Raw genomic sequence first — 17,500 nt, 5'->3', positions numbered from 1 at the left:
CCACACATTTTATTTTGTCACACCATGTTAGATTGAAAGTTGCTAATTCCCACACCAAGTCATATTTTTGTGGTTCCTGGTGGCAAGGAACATTTACAGCACAGTATACCATGGTCCGTGAAATCTTCCAAATGAGAAGGTATGGGATTGTAAAATTGTCAAAATTGAATATTACTCAGCAAACTGCTCTGAAAATCTTTATCACCATCATCTTTGTGCATGTGCCAAACCATTTTGAGTAGTACTAAAAATTGGCTTGGATTTAGAGAAGTTTTTTTCTCCAAAATGGCCTTTTAAACACACCCCCTGATTTCATGAAATTTCACAAATTCCAAGGCACTGAGCAAAATAAAAGTTTTTTCCCAGATATGCGTAAAAAATCATATATCCTATGTGACAATTTCAGGTCATTCCTGCAAATCTGTCAGTAAATTTTTCATTAATGATTTGAGACAAAATTTATTGAATTTAGTGTTTGGTACCACCTTAATTTGGTTTTGGAAATGTGCCTCAAAGTAGGCACTGTACAATGAATCATTTCCTCTCAAAAAAAGACAATCAAGAACAATTTTAATGAAATCAGAACATACCAATAGCAAGTTATCTGACCACCACCTTCTTCATACATCCTAGACAGATAGAGAAAATAAAAGAATGAATGTTTAAATACATCACCTATTCTGCATTTGGAAAGGCATGTTATAAAAGTCAGAGATTGTGGAAAGAGAGCCATTTATGTTTATGATAAGAAAAAATTATCAAGATTTTCAATGAAATAAATTTCTTTTTGACCTGTGGATGAAATTCAATTGCAGAAATGATCCTTAAAGGTACTACCTTGTAATTTAAGCAATTGCAGAGATCAGGATTCTACTGAAGCCGATAAAAGACAACCCCAATATATTTTTGAAATCCAAAACATAGTTTATTGTAGTTTAAAAGTTTTTCAAGTCTAAAAAACAAGTATGAATCCTGATTGAAATGTTGGATCTGTGAATAATTTTGAAAACCCAAAAATACTTTGCGATCCAATAATTTTTGTCATGAAATGCAAAAAATGTTTGAAATTGAAGTTTAATCATTTCCTGCAGAATATGCTCTGAATGAACTTGAGTTCTCCTTTAAAACTTCAACTGACTGAGCCTTCTTTTCAAAGTCCTCAGTGATGCTTCAATCAATTTAAAGTTTCAACATCCCTCCCAACCCCCTGACAACTCCTCAAGCATTTGTACTTTTGAAAACTTCATACTTTTAAACACCTTCATACTAAAAAATAAAACACGTCTATTTTGCTGGAAAGACTTGACAGTTCTGATTCAAATTCCTCACCCCATCCAGGCAAGATTCAAATTCCCCAACCCTCCCAGGGGAGAAAAAGAAACATTTTTGGCCTGTTATGGCTCAATAAGAAACTAGGAATCTGCTTTATACCAACCAACCTGATGACATAATAGCGTTCTAAAACTAGGAGACATTTGATATCTCTATATTTGTGGAGTGGTTGGACACTAACATCCATAGAAGCTGGATCATTTTAAAAAGTTATTAAGTGATTTCAGCAATGTGAAAGGTGTGAAAAAATTACTAATAAAAAAGATTGAGAAAATGAGAACCGCAAATGCACTTAAAAACATAAAATGGACAATGAATATGTTTGAGATAAAGGAACATCCATAATCAATGTCATGAAAAACCTTCTCTCATCAAACCCAAAAATAGTGTTACAAAGTGCATGATTACATGTGTTAATTGAGCTAAAATATATTTACATGTTTGCCTTATCCATTGAGTTAGTAGTGAAAAAAGATTTTTTCACATGAGCCCTTCCTAAATTCTGAGTGACACATGAACAGCAACCAGGGCACTTTCTGAACCCTTTACACCCAAACATCAGTATGCATATTCTCCATGCTGTTCTCTATACATTTCTTGTGGTGCTAACAAGGAGAATTTAATTAAAAATCAAGAGCTCCTTTAGCTGGTGGTCATTTTCTTTATTCTCATGACCTCAATGTGTGATTCAGGGGTGATATTGTAAGGAGAATTTAGATGCTAGTCACCCTTAGGGGTTCAACAAGGTTGGGTCTTTCATTCCTGTAAAGGGATCTGATCACAATTTTTTATATGATGTTTTATTCAAAATATTTTGGTTTGAAAATAAAATCTAAGAAATGTGAGCCCGTGTAAGTCAGATATTAATCAGCTAAAAAAAACACTGAGTAAAACCCTCAAAGATTGTGAAAAAGTTACCTTGTCAAGCACCTGAGAAACATATTAAAAAACAAGTTATTTCTGTAGAGGTTTAGCTCAAGAGTACAATTTAACTTTGAACATGGACATCTGTTCTGGAATTGTTCCAAATATTTCTAATTTCACACTGAGACAATCACAGTTTGTGACACAACCCAGAAGTTTATTCACTCTGCCTTCTACTTCAGGAGTGAGCTGCTGATTATGGAAAATAAATTCATATTTTAAATGGACAGATCATCCTCCACAAATGTTAGCCTACATGTGGCTGTACCCTCCCCCTCAAAGTGAAACAGCACAAGCAAGGGAACAGGAGGAAAGCAAAGGAGGGTTCCCTTGCTTCCATTTCGCCTTGGCGGGGGAAGGGTACAGCAACACAAATGTCTTCATTGAGATGCAAATTTAAACTTGAAACACATTTCTCATTTGTGGATTACTAAGCATTTCAACTGAACGAAATTCCACAATTCTAAAATTAAAGTGTTCCACATACAACGGCTAATCCGTCAGTTATTCGGACAAGTGGACCGAAAACGTACACAATTCATGGTACCACGTTTCATGGTACCATCTCGCTTGTAACACCTAACAGTTGTAAAGACATGAAATGCAACGAAAGCACAAACAATGCAAATCCAGTGACGAAACGCACATTTTTTGACGCACACTTTTAACGAACATTAATTTAGGAAAGTTAAATAAAATTCCGTAGTTTAATGGGCTTTTTCGGAAGAAGTAACCCTTATTTAGCAAAGAAGAAGAGCTTTATGCCAGTTTAATTTCCAGTCGGCGCAAACGTTGCAACCTCAGCACATTTTGTAAGGCCTCACGAACGCTGGAATATGAGATTTCAAATTTGCATGTTTTCTCACGATAAATAGCTTGAGGACAACCTACACATTTGAAGATATCAAAGAGATCTTTACATCTGGAAGTGGCATCGAACAGGTACTGAAACTTAAAAAAAATCGTAATTCCTCAATCGAATACCTTTCAAGTTTGGTAAATGACGCGCATGTAAACTGTTGCTGATTATTGCCACTGGTTTTCACGGCTAAAAGCCTCTAAAAGGAATAACCACAACTTCTCCAGTGAACTAATCACTTGAAGACATGATTACGAGCTGAAGAAGTGTGGAACTCAACCCATGATTGACGCAGACGCTCCCTCGCAAGGAAGTCAACTCAGCCAAAGGTAACCTTTCGGCAGGGATTCTGAGAGGAAGTTTTGTTGTGGGCGTGCGAAGTTCTAAATTATTTTGGTCACATGATTAAATTTTATAACAAATTTCGGATATAACGCGTGTTGTCATTAGTTAAAAGAGCGTGTCCGACGTTTTCCGGCTGTCGTTCATCCATAAAACACTCGCCTTGAGCAGCTTGTTTTCTTCTTTTCATGGGAAATAACTTGCCTATTTTTGTACGCCACGATTAAGCCAAATTTTACTGAATATTTCACTTTCAAATTCTGTATTAGAAACTAAAAAACTTCAGGCAAAAGTGTTAAATTCGACACGCCGAATTATTTTAGTTTGTAAAATATTGCAGAATATGAACTTTAATGGTTTGACACTTTTGACAGCTTTAGTTCTGTACAGCCAATCAGATTATTTGAACCATTCTAACAGGAATTCTGGTTGGCTTTATTGTAGCGTGCTTTATGAGAGTGTAAAGCATGCTGACGACACTCATTCGCTTTGAAAATAAACTTTGTTTTGAAAATTGAAAGTAATTCTTGGGGAATTTTACGGATTCTTTATTAGAAAACAAATAGAAAAGCCTTGACTGTGCTCTGTTCGGTTGTAAAGCACTTAGGAAGCGGCTATAGCACTCAAGAAGTAGCGAGAAAGCAAAAATTTTTTTTGGGATCACTTTCTGAAGGAGCTTAGAAACCAGGCTCAACTCAGTAGCCAAGCCTACTGAATTTGTGCCCAGGCCTTTGCTTGCTTGCGTGACCTTTTTTGCCACTGGCTTATGTCGTCACATTGGAGTATACAAGAAACATCGGCTTGTAGTAAACACAAACTCAAATTTTTACAGCAGTATAGTGAAAAACGTTTTGAGACCGAAGGTAAGTAAGTATTTTAGTGTTTTTCAACCTAAATTTAGTGTTTTGCTTTGTAATTTTACAACGTACAGTGAATTATCAAATTAATAACTCGAAAAACCTTCAGCCAAAATTAAACTCTTTATTAATAACCTTATACTTTCTTGATCTGATATCCCAATTAGCGATAACACCAGAAATTATTTGCTTTTGTGATATGAAATATATATATATACCTAACTTGTTAAAGTACGTTGTCATAAAATAATGCACCTAGCAGTAATTAATCTGAATACGCAAAACTGTACTTATTTAACGTTTAAATTGTTCCCTGGACAGCCTGGACATCTGAGGCAACTGATAATGCATTTTGGGAGTGGTGGGGATGTTTGCTTCATACTGGCTATGGCTGTACCTTTCCTTGAATCTGCCCTGTTGTTTGTGATAGTTTTTCCATACATTGTATGTTATTTTTTTCAGAAAATTTAAGTCTGCTAGAAGAAAAATTTTTTACAGAAGAATCATTTTCCTATAACGTGTACAACTGTTGCTGAAATTTGCAGTATTACTGATATTTTTATGATAACAGAATTGTCACAAAAATTATTTGACATTAAGGTGGTGTTGAAAACTGCATTGAGGTCTACTGAATATAGTTAAAGTACTGAATTTCACTCTATGACTTACAACTACAGAACATGGGGCTTTTTTATGATCATGTACCTGAAAAAAAAAAGCTCTCTTGGCTCATTTGCATCAAGCCACCATATATAATGCAATCAATGTCTTGTTTTTTATATCCTGAGTCAGTGCAGAGTTAGAATCAATATTTGAATGTTAATTATAATCATATAAATCCAGCTGAATGTATTTCTTTCATTACCTTTCCACTGACTGCCAAACCAGCGAGCCTCGAGGCATTAAACATTGAGGACTTTTTAAAAGGCCCTGTATTGTATACATGTAGCTGCTTTGGGGAAGGGAAGTGGTAAAGTTTGAAACACAATAATAATAATGATAATAGTGATAATAATGATAACAATGATAACAATGATAATGATGATAATAATTATTTATAATAATTAATTTTTCCCATCCTTTGCTGCAAAGAATATTGAAAAATTTGCAATGAAACTACTCCAACTTCTCTGAGTATTCATGTGCTGGCATTGATTAGATAAAAATCAGTTCAGATGAAAGCAGCTACTGTTATTGCTTCAATAATTTTAGACAGCTGTTAGGAAAAATGGTTGTGTCCAATGGGGTATTGCTAAGTTCTTTCCATTTTTATAGCTCTGTAAAAATGGATTCAGAACTCATTCCAATGATTGCTCTATCTTTCAGGCCCAGCATTTGGTAAGTTCTTTCTAACATTGTGTGAAAGATTCCTTCTTCTTTTCTGATTGTTGAATTTTTTACGAACTTTCATGTTGGCTTCTCTCTGATAATATATGATCCATGCAGTACTGGGCACAGAATCATGTCTGCTGCTGAAATGTTGTCATAAAGCAAGTCATACTTATGCTTCAAGAAAATATTCATTAAGAATTGTGCCATGTTGTTATAAACATCGGAGTTGACAGTAAAAACTTTCTTGTTACTGGCTTGAGACTGACTTTCTATCAGTAGAAAAATATAGTCTATCACAAAATTGGAAAGTTTGCCGTCACTTATCTTGTGTTTAGCTGGAAGGAGCTTTTCAACATCAGTTGGCTCCCATGCTTTAATTCTAGGATTCCCTGAGATTTGGACCCCAGCCATGGCAATTCCCTCTGCTTTGCTAATACTGATGCTACATCCAGTGTAGAATATTTCCAGGGTATACTTCCAGTAGCTGTCTTGAAAATGCCAGGTTTTTCAGCCTTTAATGCATAGTAACCAGGTGGAAGACAAAACTTAACAGGAAACTTCTTCCTTTTTAGAGGCATACTGGGCATCTGTGGTAGACAGTTTTGGACCTTAACAGACATAGAAGAATTATGTGTAACCTCTTGCATGTCTTCAACCTCATCTTTTTCATAGAAGAGGAGATATGCTTCCTGGCTTGTAGCTTCAAGATGTGAAGACTGTCGAACTGTGGTATCACTTGAAAAATACCACCTCTCTTCTCTTTTTAGGTAACACACATAATGACCAGAAGAAATGGTGGTACCCTCATGGACAATAACACTTTCTCTTTGTAATCTATTAAGTTGTGAAGTTTTTTTCCATCATTTTGAAATCTTACCATTTAAATGCAAAATGACAGAGGTGCCTGGCATGTGACTAGCCTCTTCCATGCATCAGTACTCTGGGAGCAACTGATGTAGTAAAAATGAAAGAATGCATAATTTAATATTTGTGCAATTCATTATATATAGACAGGAATCAGCAAGGGGAGGGGGGCAGGGGGCTACTAGTTTTTCAAGTAACCAGACAGCATGGAATGAGGCATTACACATACTGTTGCTTCTTCATCTTCTAGTTACTGGAGGTCACCCAGTCAGTCTCCTATACCACTAACCATGATCCTTGACATCACCATCACCATCATTACCATCATCATCCTTGTTGTCATCATTATCTCTTTATTTGTTAAATGATGTTGTATTGAAGGCAGCAAATAAGCTAATGTGGACTTATTGCATTTTGTATTTGTATGAATTTTTATTTCATTATTTGCCTTTTCTCAATTGATTACAGGAATGAATTGTATTCTTCACAACACACAGACACAGAGACCAGACCACAGCAACAGGGACTGCATCTCCTACTCTTTTCAATCCATGCATAAGAACTTGAATTTGTACAATTGTAGTAGCTTTGACATTCCTAATTTCCTGCACTGGAAGAAAATAGTCTGCTTTGTGCATTGTAGTTTATAGTGTTAAGCACTGTAGCAGTTATCAAAAAAATAGTTGTATTTGTGTGTCCTTTTGGTGTTAGGTTTAATGCTATTAAAATTTGTTACCTGCTACAGTAATAAGATGATTCCAGCTCCACTGGGTTAGAATAGTCCTTCAGGAAGCTCTGTATAGTACAACCCTTAAGAATGAATAGACAAACACCACTAATGGAACAGGATAAATGTTTGAATAATACTGACTAATAAAGTGTGTGATTGGGTATAAGAAATACTATGGTAGCTTGTCTTTGTGATGAGTATTTGACTTTTCTTGTAGTTATTGGCTAAACTAAAAATGTAAATGTTGAGTGCAAATAGAACTGTTGTCATTGTTGTCAATGTCAATGTTTATTCTCCCACATGCAAAAGAAAAATGTAAGGGTGGAGGTGATTATTATAGAGATCATTTTGACCACAAAATTCACTTTTTGTAAGAAAGAATGTGTAGTAAAGGTTTAGTTCTAGAAAGAATTGAAAGATCAACACACTCCCACCCCGAGTAGGATCATTGAAAATTCCAGGGGAGAGGGGGTCCAAAAGTGCCAAAATTTTTTAAGGAAATGCTTGACATGAAATGAATTTTTCAAAGGGGAGGGGGGGTTGAACTCTACCCCCCCTCAGAAAAAAAAAGAAACCAAAAACAAAAATTTCCATGTGGCAGGGACACCATTCCTGGATTTAATTTTGCTGTCTACAGGTTTGTGATTGTAATTAATTTAATCCACAGGAAATTGGCATAGTCAATTTAGGAGTTACCAAGATTATCAAGTCAATATGGTCCAGAAACTACTCATTTGTCCAGAGGGTGGGGCTGGGGGAGGGGGATGGGGAGGGGTCGAAAGTGTTAGGTTTGCGTACCGTTTTCACTCTTTGCACTCCTAGTACTCGTACACGCACATTTTAGATGAACGCGCAACACAACAGTGTCAAAAAATAATCGAGCAAAGAACTACGACTTGCAAAGCTTCCAGGACTAATATAAATTTACCGCCATAAACAGTGAAAAGGCCTTAAACATTTTACTCGTAGCTCCGTACAAGGTACAACTTCCTGTGACGTTCTAACAAGATTATCCAGTTGTCAAATACTTATTTTAATATACGTATTTTAATTGTTTCATAAAGTCGAAATAAGCTTAATGTCAAGAATAACTAAGCGGATTACCACACTGATGACGAATTTTGTGGTTCATCAAAAAAGTACTTGGTTCAATTACACAGTTCACCGATGGGTTGATGTTGTTTGCCTGCTGGGATTTTATGTCTTCCACTCCAATATCAATGTTATTTTGACGTGCTAAAATAATATTGAATACATTTTCAAGACCTGTTTTAGATGAGGTGCACTTCTTGTGATTGTGCTGCAATCCAGTGAGCCCTTCGGAAAAACATGTCACTGAGAGCAGAGCTTGCAAGACACTATTCAGAAAGCAAGTATTTCCAAGGTTTGAAATTCCCTTTGGATCCATTTGACCGTGAGTAATATTTAGAATTAACGAAGAAAGTGTATTATAACCAAAGGCAGAAGATTCGTATATGTACGGAGCGGAGCGAGATAAGGTAATATTATTTCCCGCGAAAATTACACAAAAAAAGGTAATAGATAACTTCCCATTTGTTTTTTCTGGAAAATTACAACAACAAAAAAAAGGTAATCGATAACTTCTCATTTGTTTTTTTCCCGCGCAAGTAACAAAAATGTTTCCTTCCCTGTCCCCCTCCAACTACACTTCAACCAGTCGGGGGTGGTGAGTGAAAAATTGTTTACGTCATCAAAAGGCTTGGTTCCCTAGTTGAGCCTGGTGTCTAAGCTCCTTCAGAAAGTGATCCCAAAAAAAATTTTTGCAGCGAGAAACACTCGACTACGTCTCGTGTTTCCCCCTTCACTTCTTCCGTGCTCTAGCCGCTTCCTGAAATGAAATCAATAATTACCTGAGCCAGCCAAAGGCTGGAACCGGTTATAAAATGCTGTCTGTCTGTCCTTTCGTTTTTTCAATGTATCGTTTCCTCAATGTATCGTTTCCAGGGCCCCGCAAATCTCCTTTTGTTTCGTTTAACACTGCGAAATTTACCAAAACAAGGTTGTGTATGTATCCTTAAAGTGTCTCCTGTATTCCGAAAACTAGTCACCAGTCTTCTAAAACAGAAAATGAAGTGTAAACAATACAGTTTCCATGGCAACTAATTAAATCCCTTTCAAAAACTTTGAAAAAAATCCACCAAAATTGCCCTTAAATACGGAAAAAACAAAGTGATATTGATTATACTACATCTAAAGTTTTTAAAAACGCGGGCACCGTGTGCTATTGGAACAAGTCTTCCGGAATTACAATTTTTTTCTCAAAAGAATATTTGTGATAAAATAGACTTTCATATCGCGCGACAAACTTGGTGATGTAAACAACCCTTATGCATGCTAGCCTAAACGTGAGTTACCAAGGCAAAAGTGGCCCCGGTAGAATTCACGAAGTGATTCTCATTAAAATTCGAATTCCTTTGTAAGGTCTAATTCGTAATTAGCATGTTTCGATGCTCCATGTAAATTTTATTTGAAGTTGTGAACCATAAATTGACTTTTCTTTGAAATGCTATTAATCTTTTATACATCACAAAATAAGACAGGTCTAGTTATTATAATTGAATTTATGCATAAGAAAACATTATTAAGAAAACTGTAGTTATTGTCCATTGAGATTTATAATATTGCTCTAATGTAAGAATTTTTGGATTAGTTCCAGTTCTTGTTTTCATGCTTGTGTCACTGCTGGAGGGTCCAGTGGATTGGAAGCTCTGAATATCAAAATTATATACATCAATAATGAATAAAACTGAACTAATAATAATTGTCAGAAAACCAGCTTGAAATAGATATTTTCTTTTAAACCTACATAGCAATCTACCACAGGAGACCAGGAATCACTGGTAGAAGTTTATCCTTCAGGTAAAAATCTAATAATAAATTAATAATAAATCCAAAAGAGAAACAATTTTAAAAATGAAGGTTGCACACCAGGAGTAATGAAGGAAATCTCCAAATAGGAATTTATTACCTAATATGCTCCAAGATCTCAGACATAAGTCTCCCAAACATCATCATAAATTTAGATATTGGCTAGAGAAGAGACATTGATGTTTTACAAGGAGGTAACTTATAGCTGACAATTTTCTTTATTCTCATCACCTGCCTCTTACAATTGATAAGAAAAATGCAAGGAGAATTTATATATTGATTAATCTGGTCACTGAAAATGTTAAAAACATACCTCAGATCAAGATGGTGAGCTCCACCTTTGACCAGAAGTGCCACCAGTGTTGGTGAGACATCTTCTAACACCTAAAATATAATAAATACATTTTAAATCCAACAATCATCTATGATTCTATCAATAATGGAAGCAACAAGAGTCCTTCAAATACCATTAACTTACCCCACCAGGTCTCCATGGATCCAGGTCACCATTGGAAAAAATAATATTAGAAGATGAAGATATATCTGAAAAATCAACGAATACAATAAAATGTTTCTTTTTCTTGCTCTACAATTAAGACTTCTCTGAACATAAAACTAGAATGAGGAAGGTTTCACAGTGACTTAAACACTAAATGAGAAACTTCCAAAACTGTGGTCTCTGAAATAAGTATGAAATACTATTGTATCAAGAAAAATTAACTTATTTGGCATGAGAAATTTTCAACACAGACAGGAAATCTAGTTTTAAGATTTGTTTTCAAGTCTCATCTGATTGGTCATAGCACAAATTACATTCTGGACTTTTTCCAGGTGTTCTAATTTTGACAAAGATTCTGTATCACTTTTAAAATCAAATACTGATATTGCTGCCATTCAGAGAGGAAAAGGGGTGGATTTACGAAAATGGGATTCGAAACAATAGTGTAACCTGATGCTTAGCATGATAGAGTCAAGATCACAAGGTCTGGTTCAATCAAGCCCAGCTCAGCATCATAATCACATGATGTGCACAACAATTGATTGACACTCATTCCTACCAGGAGTGCTTTGGGTGGCAGTTGAGCTTACAAAGGAAACCATGTCAGGGAGAGTCAACAGCAATCCTCTAACATCCCATCCAGATGAGGTAGCAAAGTGATTGGTCAATTCTTTCCCTGTTTTTAGTAGCTGCCTTAATAAAATTATTCCTTTTCAATCTAACAAGACCTCTTACTATGTATTTCAATGTCTTAAGGAAACCAACCTTTCCCCCAGAACTGTATGGGTGCCCAGTTAGGTTGAGGTACCACACCCCATTTTTTCTGGCAGTATGTGGACATCATTTCTGGAGTCCATGGCAGAGGTGGAAACATGTCTGTCTTGTTGTTAGAACCGGCTGGAAGAGAAAATTCAGCACAAACCTGAAAAGATAAAATAAAAATCTTATTTTGACAACTTGAAAAAAACAAAATTCTTGAATAGTTCAGTGGACAGCCAAAGCTTGGATTATATGTGCCATTTGTTTCCTGAGCATTAGCAGGCAAGAAAGGTTCATTCTTTATAGAAAATGATTCAAGAAGGAAACTTCACATAAAATAATCACTTAAAAAATCTGGTAAGGTCATGTCAGCTCATGAGCCAGCCATTCTTTACATGCATATCCAATTATCTCATTGGCATAAAGTGTTAAGCGGTATTGAACATCTTCACTTGCTGTGATGCTTGTCCATAACAGGGTTACCCCTCCAGCATTTCACCTAGTTTCCCAGAAAGAACCCATGCATCCCTGGACAGAAAGAGATCCTGAATACATGAAGCCTCTTACACTACACAGTGATTCCATCAGAGTTTGTACTGGGAGCTTTAGAGATGGAGCACAGCACACATAATACTTAGCCAATGATCCTAACTAGTTCCTTTATCCCATGGAAACCATAGTTAACCCTGTACACCCTAACATCATTATGGATATTCTCCATACTGTTCTCTATACATTTCCTAGGTTCTAACAAGGAGAATTTGTAAAACTGTTAAGAGCTTCGTTAGTTGCTGATCATTTCTGTTATTCTCCTAGCTTAAACATTTGATTCAAGGGATAGATTGTAAAGAGAAATTAGAGCTGTGGACAAGTAGGATATGCAACTCATTACCTGATAGTCCCATGCAAGGCTGTCTGGACCCAGGCCACACCCAGTAGGATCTGCACATTCAATGTACTATGTATCTGGATCAAGACAAGTCAGTGTACCATTAGTGCCATTGTATACTAAAGCTGTGACCTTAGCCAGACCTTCAACCTTGGATGACACACTTGCCATCATTTTACATGCCAAGTTCACAGGATGCCCAGGAAGTGGAGCCAGGAAGTCTGTTGGGTAAGGATAATCACCCATGGCTAGGGCTGTGAAAGAATTGCGAATCCAGCCTAACATGTGAGGGATCTAAAATGAAAACAAAAAATAAATAATTGGTGAAACAATATATGGAAGAGGGTCAGAAGGGAAGATATACAGCAAGAGTTAGGGAGACAGTTGAGCACCAATAATAAGAATAATGACATTAATTAAAATCAGATAATAATAATAATAATAATAATAATAATAATAATAACAAAAATAGTACTACTACTACTACCTACTATTACTAATAATGATAATAAACAGCAACAATAACAACAATACTGGAATTCAGCAAAGGCAGATCTACAAGAAAGCCCTAAATTCTATGTTTTTCGGGTAAAATGTTTTACAAAAATCAGGCGCAAACTCAAGCCACATGCTCAAACTCACAAAATCAAACCATGTGTGACACCAGACTGAGAGATATCAGGAGGAAATGGAAGAGTAACTGGGTGAGAGAGGGAGGGAAACATAAGCTAAGTGAGAGGAGTAAAGTAGCTCTAGTCTAGAAGCATGACCAAGATATCCGACCAGCCCATGCCCAGACCTCTGCTGTTTCAGAGCACGCCAACAACATCAGACACCAACTGCTTTGGAGAGAGAGCTAGAACTTTACCCTAACAACATCAACAGGAACAGTAGAATACAAAATCCTGAAGTGTGGATGCCCATTATAAAAAAACAAACAAACAAAAAAACACTACAACTGGAGAGCCATATGAAGGCAGACCACCAAGGGAACAACTCACTAACATCAAGGATTGAAACGCGCCAATCACGGCAGTGGAAAAAAAACAACCAATTACAGCGGTGCATCCTGCTTTATAAAGACCCTAATCCAGTTGACCTTATCACCTGATGAAGACTAGCAGTATGCAGTCAAAACATCCTGATCCACATAATATGTGATCACATTGAGAGACAAACAATAATACTTTTTTATTATAGCAATGATGTAGTAAATAGGCTGACAGATAGTTACAGTGTAATAATAAAATCCTGCTTCCTATGACAAGTGTTATCATAGTTTTTGAGTGATGACCAAATAATCCTTACCTGTTCTTTTGACTTTAGCGGTTTGCAGAGTTTAAATACTTTTGAGAGTTCAGCAAGCAAGTCCTATAAAATGAAGAAAGAATTTCAAATAAATTCAAACTGAAATAGAACTCCACACCAGTTTCACTCACAGAGAATTATTGATCTCCAAGTATAGAACATTAAGAACATCATGAACCATCATTTGTACATGCCATAATGTAGGATGTAACCAGCCCCTTGTCATATTTACCCATATAAATGACAGTCACTCACTCAGACATCTTGTTCAAAAAGAGTCTGATTCACTTACTTAATGTACTCCTTAATACTAACTCCTTACACCCTAACATCAGTAGGAATATTCTCCATACTGTTCTCTATACATTTCCTGAAGCACTGACAAGGAGAATTTATTTAAAAATCAAGAGCTTTATAAGTAGGTGATCATTTCCTTGATTCCCATGACCTTAATGTTTGATTCAGGGGCTATATAATTGTAAGGAGAAATTAGAATCTGGTCACTTGTAGGGGTTAAAGGGTTAAGGAAATGAGAATCACAATGGGAGTATTACCTGTTCCCCAGTCCCCTGCCTAATACCAACATTCCAAATTTCCAACTTGAATACAGTGAAAGATGTAAACCCCTTCATTTTCAAGATTTGACAAGTATTTCTCCCTTCAAGTTCCTACCCACTTTCTTTTGAATTGTTAAGAGAATTTAATATTAGGATTACACATTTCAAATAACCTATTTTCTGGTTTTTGCATCGTACATTAGATTTTAAGGGTTCAGCAGCTCCATGAATTTCCTACAGCTAGCTCTGATTCATTTTACCTTCTGCACCTTGATTTTTCAGCATCTCAATCATTTCAAAAGCTGTAATAACATAACCTGGACAACTGGCATCGGCATTTAAAAAGTCCTTGGAAATAAATGACATAATAATATTAACTGACTAGTTATTAAGTCTGGCCATGTTGCAATAATTTTGCAGTTATTGTTGATAGTTTTTCTTTTGTTGATATCATTAAAAACAGACAGATATTTTAGATATCATCCAATAGGAGCAATAATGTCTAGAATTGAATCAAATAACAACTTGTTTTTTCATTGTCCTCCATTACATTTCTTAGAAAGGAGAAAAATTACTGTGACTCCCTCAAATCTTTCACTATTGACAAATGCTGACCCTTTAACTCCCAGATCTCATTATTAATTCTCCTTACTATATGCTATACAATTTTTTTTCTCATGATGTCACTTTGGAGAATTTCTTATTGGATCAACTAATAATCTCCTCTTTGATATTTTCTTCAGTCTTACTGGGTTCGTACCCTTTTTTGGACTAAAAATTCAAGGACTTTTCAAGGACTTTTCAAGGACATATTTTTTATTTTTCAAGGACTCCACCAACTGCAAAATAAAAGAATGTTCACCTTATCATAGTAGCGATTGTGCCGAGCTTAAGTCGAGCTAAAAGTGTATGCCTTTTTTAGTTCATCCACAACATTCGCAATTTTGCACTCAAGGTCTTTGCGAGCTATCTCCTTTTCTTTTGCAGTTCTCCTCAAACTATTTGACTTTGTAATCCACACAAGTTTCCCAGTGTCCTCTGCTTTCTGTGCAAACTCGTCTGCCGATTTAACAAGATTGTCAACATCACTGTCTAAACGCCTTCTTTTCTTTTTAAGTTCGTCAAGTTCATCGACTAGCTCCTTTCGCTTCAGTTCTACACCCTCAGAGGTTTTCTTCCTCTTTTGTTCGTCAAGATATGATAAATACTTCTGCCTAGCTCCTGCAGCTGACAAAAGAAGTGGTTTGTTGATTGAAACAGCAAGGACACCTCCCACAGATTGTACATGGTCTTGTACCAGCCTTTGAGCAATGAAGGTGCGCTCTTGGAGGTTCTCGACTTCCAGTTGCTTATTGACTGAGAATCCTCTTTCGACACTGGCCTGGCCATGTGATAATATCAGTAGCTCTGAGACTACTTTCCACAATGATTGGTAGGATCGCTTCTGTCCCATGTGAAGATACAGAAAGGAATCAAGTCTATCATTGTTAGGATCATAGTCTTTGAACTCCGACGGAGAAGAAGAGGGGACTTCCATAATGAATTGTCTAAATAGTTCCAAAAGGGAATCACATTCACCTTCCGGGACTTTCTTGGCATTTTCAAGGGTAGTCAAAACTCTCTTGAATTTTGTGATGGAAACATCATGGTCACTCATCATGTTTCTTGGATCTAAGCAATTTATATTCCTTACAAGGGAATACTGAATTGGTGCTTTGGCAATCAGTTTGCAAACTACTTTCATAAGGAACTCCTTGCATTCCATCTGAAACTGAAGCACTCTTTTCTCTGAAACTGTGGACTTTGCAATCGACTCCTTGATCTTCTTGTCAGCTGTAAACCCCAGGTCAATCTTGGAATGAGAGGCATGAATGCTGGAGTCAGCAGGGTCAAGTTTTGTAAGCTTCAATGGGGTTTTGGCTTCACTGATAACAGTGGTCTTAATAAATCTTCTCATTAATCCCCCAAGCATGCTGTACAGGTCTGTAGCCAGGAAAGGAAGCATAGGCTTGTCGGTTTGATAGAGTGTCAAAAACGGTGTCACTTGCTTGGCTACTGATAGGAAGAAAGCGACTTTTGCAGTCGTAAAGGGATCTGCAACAAACTCTTGTACAGTTTCAAAGGATTTATTCTGTGGCTGTGGAACTTTTCCTGCCCTTGCACTCTGAACATACTTGACAACACTGTCCCACATACTCTGTGTACGTTCTGCAACCAAGACATTCTCCAACCACCTATGTTTGCAGAACTTCAAAGCAAACAGTGAGTTTCCTGTTACTTTGGTGTAGTCCTCTCTCCTTGCCGGACTGTCCTGAAAAAGCCAGTGAAGGCTGGAGAACAACCTGTCTAACTGCCATCCTGATGCCACAGCACCATCCTTGAATGCTCCATGAAGAATGTGTAAACCACAGCTGCCAATGTTCAGCATGTGACTATTATGCTCCCTTTTTGCCTCATCAGTCAGCATACTGTAAAATTTCTAATTAACGTTGGGTCCATCCATTGACAACTAGTAAGAGAGAAAACATTCCTTGTAATATTGAAAGGGAAACAGATTATTTAATTTAGTACTTGCATTACGTCCCAGAGTTCGTGTCATTGTCCACCTAGACACGAAGTGAACTAGTCATGGATGCATTGGAATTGTGAAGATTTGCAATGAAAGAGTGTTGATTTATTTAGACCTTAAAGGGCAGAAAACCAAGTAAGGTGTTTCATTTCTATTTAATACAATTTTATCGCTTTTTGGAACATTGGCTAGATTGTGAACGCACAATTTATATTACATGCAATAAATTAGATTAAGTAATCTTGCATCTTTCGCCCTTCTACAGCAAAATAATAACAGACATTGAAAGATTTTCATGTTAAAAAAAATTTAACGCAACTTCTTGTAATTATCGTTCGCCGGCGAACGATGAAATTAAATGCCAGTCATGAAAACAATATAATTGATTCCAATTTGATCACACCTTTTTAATAATGGCAAGACATAGGTCTTTCAAAAGAGTGGCAATATGACAAAGAATAATTGAAATTAGGTAATTGTGTGAAGACTAAGTTTGTGCTATTGCCTATTTCGAAATGTCGATAATTGAGGGTAAGAAATAATACAACTTCAAAGAAGCATATCTTGCAAACAATTTCATGGATTACCCAAACATAACGAGAGTTGCATCCTACCTGATAAACTTTTTTGAGAGGAATTCCTTCTATGCCTGAACGAAAATGAGAAAGCATGTCCTTTGCTGTTCCATGCCCCATAAACACTGAGGTATAATAGCGACTTTCAACTTCGTGTTTGTCATGATTCCATGAACGAATGTGAATATCCATTTGCTTTGACTGGCACACGCTAT

General features: G+C 36.4%; 3 protein-coding genes and 1 long non-coding RNA gene across 16 annotated transcripts in view; 1 reads left to right on the top strand and 3 right to left on the bottom strand.

The window, feature by feature from the left end:
• Window positions 1–14,813, bottom strand: part of LOC149037020 (uncharacterized) — a 35,055-nt gene extending 20,242 nt beyond the window's left edge. Inside the window, exons 1-3 of the mRNA XM_089188324.1 lie at window positions 14,139–14,813; window positions 9,112–9,969; window positions 591–629 (exon numbers count right to left, since the gene is read on the bottom strand). The gene's annotated coding sequence lies outside the window, so the exon portion shown is untranslated. The remainder of the gene's footprint in view (window positions 1–590; window positions 630–9,111; window positions 9,970–14,138) is intronic.
• On the top strand, window positions 4,105–7,514 carry LOC149037021 (uncharacterized). Of its 13 annotated transcripts, none has more exons than XR_016181338.1 (4): window positions 4,182–4,320; window positions 5,641–5,652; window positions 6,219–6,413; window positions 6,979–7,514. It is a non-coding gene; the product is annotated as an uncharacterized LOC149037021 (long non-coding RNA). The 13 variants fall into 13 exon arrangements; XR_016181339.1 differs by having other exon boundaries at window positions 4,188–4,320; window positions 5,590–5,652; XR_016181343.1 differs by having other exon boundaries at window positions 4,196–4,320; window positions 6,319–6,413.
• Window positions 11,413–17,500, bottom strand: part of LOC149037016 (dipeptidyl peptidase 2-like) — a 21,380-nt gene continuing 15,292 nt past the window's right edge. Inside the window, exons 3-5 of the mRNA XM_089188318.1 lie at window positions 13,585–13,631; window positions 12,280–12,570; window positions 11,413–11,550 (exon numbers count right to left, since the gene is read on the bottom strand). Of these exons, the coding sequence (XP_089044444.1) occupies window positions 12,346–12,570; window positions 13,585–13,631 (272 nt within the window). The 3' untranslated portion in view covers window positions 11,413–11,550; window positions 12,280–12,345. The remainder of the gene's footprint in view (window positions 11,551–12,279; window positions 12,571–13,584; window positions 13,632–17,500) is intronic.
• LOC149037019 (uncharacterized) overlaps window positions 17,118–17,500 on the bottom strand; it is a 1,023-nt gene continuing 640 nt past the window's right edge. Inside the window, exon 1 of the mRNA XM_089188314.1 lies at window positions 17,118–17,500. This exon is cut by the window's right edge and continues 640 nt beyond it. Coding sequence (XP_089044440.1) covers window positions 17,118–17,500 — 383 coding nt within the window.

Source organism: Pocillopora damicornis, chromosome 11 (genome assembly GCF_964200805.1).
Source record: "Pocillopora damicornis chromosome 11, jaPocDami1.2, whole genome shotgun sequence".
In the NCBI taxonomy this organism is placed as follows: domain Eukaryota; kingdom Metazoa; phylum Cnidaria; class Anthozoa; order Scleractinia; family Pocilloporidae; genus Pocillopora; species Pocillopora damicornis.
The sequence above is the reverse complement of the archived record's forward strand: the minus strand, read 5'-3'. Positions and strand labels throughout refer to the sequence as shown.